The following is a 7,977-nucleotide window of genomic DNA, read 5'->3' as shown; positions in this document are numbered from 1 at the left end:
TCTTCCACATGTGAACATTCCCCAATGAGATGACACAAGTCTGGAGGCGGCTAATGAGATGAGACTGATTAACTGGTCAGCTGATATTTAGCATAAATAGGTCAAAGGGGCGTCTTCCTGTGACAGAGACTGGTTGGAGCAGTGTTTGTGGGGTGGTTAGTCCCTGCAGGTAAAGTCCTGGTGTCTCCAGTGTAATAGTGGGTAGTCCAAGGTTCACATGACTCCTTGTATATCTGTGTAGGATATTAAGTTTGCCTAATAGTGTCCTAAGAAACCCTCTTTAAACCTGCTTAAGACATCTGTGGTTTTGCTGGCAGATCTGACGAGAAAAATGGAAGCTATCGTGCGATTTGAGAAGGAGAATGTCCTCAGCCTTTCTTCCAAGACTAATCAAGGACTGTGTAAGTTGTCTGGGCTCTGAGCACTGTATTATCCATGTTATCCAGGAGTATGGCCTGTCCACTCCTGAATTTGGGGGTGGTATATCTCCTTGAGGAGACTTTTAGGCCATACATGTTCTTCTGGGACATAGTTGTTCATGATTCTGCTGGGAGTCATTTTAAGGGCTCATACACCCAACTGTGTGCTGGCTGGGCTGTTCTTGGACCATTCACTTGAAAGGGTCTGGTGTGCAGGGGCAGATTGGCCATAGACCTTATGGGGAAGTTTCCCTGGTGGGCCAATGCACAGGGAGCTGCCTGGGCCCTCCTCATGACTGGCCAGTGGAAGTTCTTAGTGTTGGACTGTGGTATCTGGCTCTGTTGGGGTGGCATAATGTGCCACAATGTAGTACTGGGGCCACATCTAGTGTGTGGGTTTTTTTTTTTTTTCTTCTCCCAGGGTTACTTTAAGTTCCCAGTCTGCACTTGCTGGTGTGGAACAGAAGCACTACTGAGTGCATCCGTGGGTTTTTTCCACCATGCCTCGCCCGTAAGAAAGTAGTGCATGCACTATTTTTTTTATTTTTTGGTATGTGGATGGATCACGTTCCCTTTCAGGTCAAATGGATCTGTTTGTGGAATCTACAGATCTTACCTGTGTGTTGGGGAAGTGTGCATGAGCCCTTACTGTCAGACATCACAAAGGGAGTGCGCAATAGCTTAAAATAAAAGACAGCCCTTAAAGGGTTGTCCAAGTTACATTCATTGATGACCTATCCTCAGGATAGGTCATCAATATCAGATCAGCTGTTTGAAGAGAAGGCGCGTGCCGTGCCAGCGCTGCCCCCTCTTTGCTTACCTGCTTGCCGTTGCATCTGCAGCAGTGAACAAGTGTAATTACACCCAAGCTGTCCCATTCATTTCAATGCAAAGGCAAGCAGGTAAACAATGACGAGGAGGCAGCGCTGGCATGGTGCCGCACATTTCTTCAAACAGCTAATTGGTGGGGGTGCCAGGTGTCGGACCCCAGCTGATCTAATATTGATGACCTAGCCTGAGGATAGGTCAACAATAACTATAACTTGGACAACCCCTTTAACTGCTCTTTTTGTAAAGAGACTTTCAGTCGGTATTTGTAAGACCCTGCAGAGAATAATGGAGGGATGTGTACCTCTTCTGTGTCTTGGCCCCAGTTTTGGCTTACAAATACTGATAGTGTGAGGCCAGGGACATGTGTGGTGGAAAAATCTGCTACAGATTGTGGTGTATTTCTGCAGCAGAATCCTTGTGCATTAGATGCAGCTTTTGCTGTGGCAAAACCAGCGGACTTCACCCTCTCCATTGAGCAGGTCAGCTGCGGATTTCAAACCGCCGATACTGCAGCTGGTCTGCTTCTTGTGGGGCGTTTTTATGCAGTTTGTGGATCTGAATTCTCTTCTGTATTGTATAACTGCAGACTTGCTGCACTAAAATCTGCAGTGGATTTGTCATGTGGCACCCCAGTCTAAGGGGTTATTTAGACTATGGCACAGGAACTGACCAGCCAGAAATGGAGCTCTGCACGGTGAAGGTGCCTCAGTGGTCCTCTGCTGTCCCTCTATAGCCAACACTGTAATGGAGCTTCTCACAGCAGTAATATTGCCCCTCTTGTACTCCAAATGGTAATCTGACAGGCCATCAGTATTAAAGTACTGCAGAATCTTACTGAGTGTCGATGCCTTCTGGAGAAGCAGGTCAGTATTATACAAGCATTAGAGCCAAGTGTGAAGACTTGTTGGGAATGCCGGGATCATATCCTTCAGGCTGAATGAGTTGATGTGGCCCTGGATGACACTGCTGATCTGTACCTACTTTCTTGCAGTTGCACAGACTAAACGGTCATTAAAAGGGCCTAATGGAAAAAACCTCACTGTGCCCAAACCTCAAGCACTTAGGAAGGTTCTGGGGAACCTTAACAAACAGGTGGAACCCAAGAAATCTGCAGCAGCAAAGGTAAGTGGAGCAGATACCAAGACGGTGAGGGAGACTTGTGAATACGTATGCCGCAGATTTCAGTGGGTAATGCCCAGACTGCACCTTGCCTTGGCTATAGGCACATGTGATTTTCGTAAATCTGTACCTGTTTATTATACGCCTGGGCCACTTGAGGTTTCTACACTTCCTGACATGCTCCACAAGGGGGTGGGGTCTCGGTGACTGCAATTGACTATTCTAACATGGGTATAAGGTCTTGTACTGGGTCTGTATCCCCCACACACCTAGTGGGTCACTTGGAAAATCTGCTACACTTTTTATTTTTTTTATTTTTTTTCATAAGATGCAAGTGATTCCTGAGACGTTGTGAGCCTCTACTTTTAGAAGTGGAGTGATAAGGTCAGGATTTCAGGTTACCACACCTGTATCATTGACGTGACAACCCCTGGCCTATTTTACAGACATGGGTATACATCACAGTGCATTTGTCCAAATATATTACTGTGCGCCTCTTCAGAAGCTTGTCAGTAGGTTTGTACCTATGACACTGGCTGACCTGTTGTATGTGCACTTGGCAGCTGAACACGTCTGTAGGTCCCATATTAATGTGCCCACAGTGCTGGAAAAATGTTTAACATGTGCAACAGGGATGTTGCTGTTACACCTACAGGTTTGATAACTGCTGCATCCTCTCCACGTTGACAGGATGAAGCAGTGGAAACATCATGCGTGGTCCTGTAGAGAGCAGAGTCTCTAGCAGTAAAGGCAACGCAGGCACATAGACTTGAGACCAACAGATGCTTTCAGCTGCCAAGTGCACACGTAACATGGCAGCCAGTTTCATAGCTACAGATGGCATTGGTGAAATAGAAATTTGTTCTATGCCAGTAAGAAGATTTAAAGGGGTTGTCTCATATCAAACAATGGGGGCATATTGCTTGAATATGCTTTCATTGTCTTGTAGATGTGGGTCCCACTGTCGGATCTGTACCTGAGTCCTATGAAGTGGTGGCTGGAGGAGTCCAGTCTGGACACAAAGCGTTCTCCCTATAGAAGTGACCAGGAGCGCACTGCATGACCATCCACTGCTTCCATTCATGGGCACTTGGCTATTAGCGGCTCCATATAAATGGCAGCTGTGCACTTTCAGGGCTCCAGTCTCGCTATAGGTGCCCCTATCTGACAATGGGGGCATATCCTAGCGATGTGCTACCATCGTCTGAGATGAGACAATCCCTTTAAAACCTCCCACTGTTCTCGGCTCTGGTCCCCTTCCACTGTGCATACAGTACAGGGCTTAAATGGCGGTGTACTGTAGCTGCAACCAATCACTGCCTTCAGCAGTCTTGTGCCATATATTGCTGAGGACATTGGGGGAGAAACGGGCAAGTTATAGGAGGTTTTCATCTTAAAACACTTACTGGTGTGTGGCACAGAGTAGGACTGAACCACTAGTGTCCAGAAGATCCTTTGGCAGGCCTTGGATACCAGTGGCCCTAAAGGTCCCCAATAAAAGCAACTCTTGGAGCCAATTACTTGCTACTAGCGTTTATTTGCGTAAGGATTCATGCACACAGTTGTGTCCCCTTATTACAGCCTGCATATGGCAGGTCCGCAATACACAGGCACCGGCCCATGTGCACTCCGCATCACGGATGTGCACCCATTCACTTGAATGGGTCCGCAATCGCAGAAATGTGGAACAGAAGCACGAATTGGAACCCCATGGATACACTACAGAGTGCTTCCGTGGTGTTTCTGGCCGTGGCTCCACACCACAAAAAAAAGTTCTATTTTGTGGTGCGGACTTGCAACGGCCGTGTGCATGAGGCCTAAAACTTGTTGGCCACTGATATAGCAGGTGGACACAGAAGAACTTCCTCTTGTGGGCTCAATGGAACCCAGTAGGACATGGCTTGAACACTTCTCAGGCCTCTTTCAGACAAGCATGTCCTGTGAGGAATCATGCGATGTATGGTGCTGGAAGCAAAAGGGTTAATGTATCCCCTGTCTAAGACCAGGAGTGCTGATATACAGTAGGCAACTGTATACACTGATGCTGCAGCTGTATAACCCTAGGCTCCCCGTCTGAGCTTGCTCTCCTGTGTAGTTCTGAGATGTAGCTTCACACTGGTTTCCCTGCATCCTGCAAGACCCATGCATTTCTAAGGGGCCGCACGATGCTCTGCTCGGGTCCGCATTTCTGGTTCCAAAAAAAGAAGATGTCCAATTGCAGACAAGGTTAGACATATTCTATTATAGTGCCGGTGATGTGCAGTTTGCAAGATATGGAATGCACATTGCCAGGGTCTGTTTTTGTGTATCCGCAAAACACACACGGATGTGTGAATGGACCTTAAGACTGGTTTCCCACTGGTGTTCAGGAGATCTGTCAGGGAACAGCCTGCCGGCCTCTGGGTCTGGCACTGCCAGATCCACTAACTATAATTGGGACCGGCAGAGATCTGGCTGATATGCCAAGCATTGGCTGGACAAACACTGCTGCGCACAGCAGCTTGTCTGGCTGATTCTCTGAATATTTGCTGGGTTGTGGCCAGATCTCCACCAGTCCCATTAAAGGGGCTCTGGGTTCAGAGCAGAACCTGGACATAGCCCCTCTGAGTTGAGCATCAGCATTTTATGCTCTCCATTGCCCTGCACTTAAATGCACAGGACAAGGGCATTCATCAGATCCAGTGATGTACCAGGTCTCTAATGTCTAGGGCAGTGCCAAAGCCTGCCCATTAATGCCAGTGACCTCTCCAGGAATACTGCTAGGCTGAAGCCTCTGCCTACCAGTGCATGTTTCTAAACGAGGCCCTTGCCCTGCTGATGGTCATCTCAGAGGGGCTGCTTGGGTGAAGTTGGGGTTCAGAGCTGAACATATTCACAACCCCTTTTAACAGGGCTGGCTAACATCTATGTAGCTTAGTGATGCCAAATCCCAAGAGACCAGAAAGGCTGTTCCCTGCCAGATCTTCCAAACACTAACCTGAAAGATGACGGGGAGGCTAAAGCTGCATCACATAGGAGACCACGATCCTGAAGTGTTTCCATGCCCGTTATAACTGGTCTTACACAGGATTTGGAGTATTTCTGTGTGGTGTTCTGCAGACTGGGGAAATTTAGGAAAGCCATATCTGAGGGGGAGAATTAATACAGATGGCAGACAGCCCACACTTGGCATGTGACATGACGTGCATACATGAGCCTCTCAATGGCCCATTCTGCACTACAGGGGCTCTCGATATGGCAGCAAACTGATCTTCTGAAAATGGTGATGTCTAATTTGTCTTCTGTCCAGGCCAAAAAGATCAACTTGCCGAAGCAAAGAAGTGAGGAGTATCCTGCCATTGAAACCTTTATCCCATATAACCCTTTAGGTACTATCATCTTTATTACACGCTATCATGTGCTTAACACCTATGGGGAAATTTTATGATTGCATTTGTATTTTTGAGCTAAACTTTATTTTTTTATGTAAAACTGGGAAAAATGATGACTATAATTTTAAATGGGGGGGGGGGGGGCGCGGCGCGGCGGGCGCCTTCTGATTGCATGTCCTATACTACAGTACTATTGCAGCTCCAGGCCCAGCTCTTCAGGCAGATCACTCTGGGTCTAACAGCACTGGGGGCCTTCAGAAGGATCCAGGGCATCCTACCAACCAAACAGAACCACCAGATTTTCACAGGGGCTCTGATCAAAAGGCAGGAGGATTCCATCCCCATCTAATCCACAAACTGTTTGCCATTGACCACAGCTTGTCAGGTGTTAGACCTTCAGTTTTGAAGACCTAAACTAGGGGGCTGGGTAGTAAATGTAATTGGCCAAATCTGAACCCCTACTTGCTATAAACTGGATAAGGGTGTGTGACTACTTGCCTGCCTTGGTCTTCTCCTTAAGTGACAAATGGTGCGTTGACACTTGCTGCACTGGTTAAGGTCACTCACTGTTGTATCTTGTGCTCCAGGTCTGTATACACAATTGTGATCTCGTTTGCAAATAAACTTTCTTTTAACAGATTTTGAAAGCTTTGGGGTCCCTGAAGAACACAAACTCAGTGATATCTGTCTTGCTGGTATTTCACTTTTCATTGCAAGGGATGATGCAATTAGATTTGATGCACTTACCGTTCCCGGTCTTTACCCGATGGAAAATCAAGAAATAAATTATGGCAAGTACATTGGGGGGGGGGGGTTGGTGTTTAAGGGCATTATTTGGAAACCAAGACTTTCGTATGTGCTGGAGTTAGATATGAATCTTGGTAATAAGACACATCTTTGGCATTCCATGCGCCAGAAATGCCAGTCTACACCAGTTGGGGCTGGGATAGACTGGAGCTACAATTTATGGCAACTTTTGGAGGAAACTATAGTAATACAGCAGGGGCTCAGCCCATCCACTAAACCTTCTCTCAGAAGGTTGGAAAAGTGAAGTGCAAATATGGCGTGCACCATGATCTAATGTTCACCACAGGTGGAGTAAAAGCCTTTAACTCGCCTAAATGCTTCATTCACATGGCAGTGATTCTGAGCCAAAACCGGGAGCAGATCTTTCCCTTATGTCTTTGGGGGCTCCAATCCTGGTTTTCGCTCAATCACTGACGTGTGAATCGGGCTTAAAGGGAACCTGTTATCAACATTATGCTGCCCATACTAACGGCAGAATAAAGTAGAGACAGGAGAGTTGATTTCAGTAGTCGGTCATTTATGTTAAGTGGTTGCCGAGAACCAACATGACAATCATTGCAGACCAGGTGGCAGTGACCCTTTTTCCAGGCCTGAAGAGTCCTGGTTATTCATAAATCCCTGCCCACCTGCTGATGACTGACAGTCTTCTACCTAGTTTTCTCCCTTTCTTTCTAGGAGAGAACTGGCAATCAGATGGGAGAGCAGGAGATTATGGATTGGCTCATGAGTGACACCAATGAAATCATTTCAGTCACTATTTCATGCTGCCCTCAGAGATCAGTGTATAGTTGATGGCTTCCCTTTTAAGGCCTTTCACACCAGTGTCTGATCAGTGATTGTGGGTCAGGCACAGAACAGGTGCAGATCTTTCCATTAGATCTGTTTGCTCAACTGCTGGTTTTGGCTTGATCGCTGATTGTGAAGAGGCATAATACTACACACACTGCTGATTAAATCTGGCTGATGCCATAACTGCACGGTGTGTAACTCGTGTACACTTTGCTGCTTTCTTCCATGCAGAAACTGAACTGCTGTGTACTAAATGGGATGAGTTTCACCTTTAAACCATATCAAATCTGCACCAAAAACTGCAAGTAACACATGCCACTCTGCATTGGGAAAACCAATCTGAGCAGATCTTCATGTGTGTAAGCAGAAGAGCTTGAGGTTTAGGACTGGAGATGTAAAGGTTCCATTTTACTACTTGGCCTGTAGAGGAGTGGAAGGTAGTCTCAGATTAGCAAGTCTTCCCCATATAGACCAGGCAGTCTAAATGTGCACCAAGTCTATCAGTGGCTCATGCTGCATGTTCAGACAGATGGTGTCATGTTAGACAAGTATCTAATATATTTGACCTACTTGGTGCACCATCACTTTGGGCAACATACCTTAAATGAAGTGATGAGGGGGTTATCGGCCTTGCGTAACAG

The 7,977-nt window shown here is 46.7% G+C and overlaps 1 protein-coding gene across 1 annotated transcript; it reads left to right on the top strand.

Moving 5' to 3' along the window:
* Positions 1 to 317: 317 nt before the first annotated feature.
* Positions 318 to 7,278, top strand: LOC122926043 (securin-like). Its single transcript, XM_044277431.1, has 5 exons — positions 318 to 401; positions 2,242 to 2,372; positions 5,659 to 5,737; positions 6,379 to 6,531; positions 7,223 to 7,278. Exons 1-5 carry the CDS (start codon positions 332 to 334, stop codon positions 7,276 to 7,278), a joined length of 489 nt encoding a protein of 162 aa, XP_044133366.1. The 5' UTR covers positions 318 to 331.
* The last annotated feature ends 699 nt before the right edge of the window (positions 7,279 to 7,977 follow it).

This window comes from Bufo gargarizans, chromosome 2, assembly GCF_014858855.1.
Source record: "Bufo gargarizans isolate SCDJY-AF-19 chromosome 2, ASM1485885v1, whole genome shotgun sequence".
NCBI classification, from domain to species: Eukaryota; Metazoa; Chordata; class Amphibia; order Anura; family Bufonidae; genus Bufo; species Bufo gargarizans.
This window is presented reverse-complemented; position numbering and strand designations above follow the sequence as displayed.

What these genes read in the sequence shown, in the direction of transcription:
- LOC122926043 (XM_044277431.1), top strand. Translation starts at nt 332, where the DNA reads ATGGAAGCTATCGTGCGATTTGAGAAGGAGAATGTCCTCAGCCTTTCT. An exon ending in AGAAATCTGCAGCAGCAAAG is followed by an intron (nt 2,373 to 5,658) that starts GTAAGTGGAGCA and finishes TCTTCTGTCCAG; the next exon opens with GCCAAAAAGATCAACTTGCC. An exon ending in AAATCAAGAAATAAATTATG is followed by an intron (nt 6,532 to 7,222) that starts GCAAGTACATTG and finishes CTTTCTTTCTAG; the next exon opens with GAGAGAACTGGCAATCAGAT.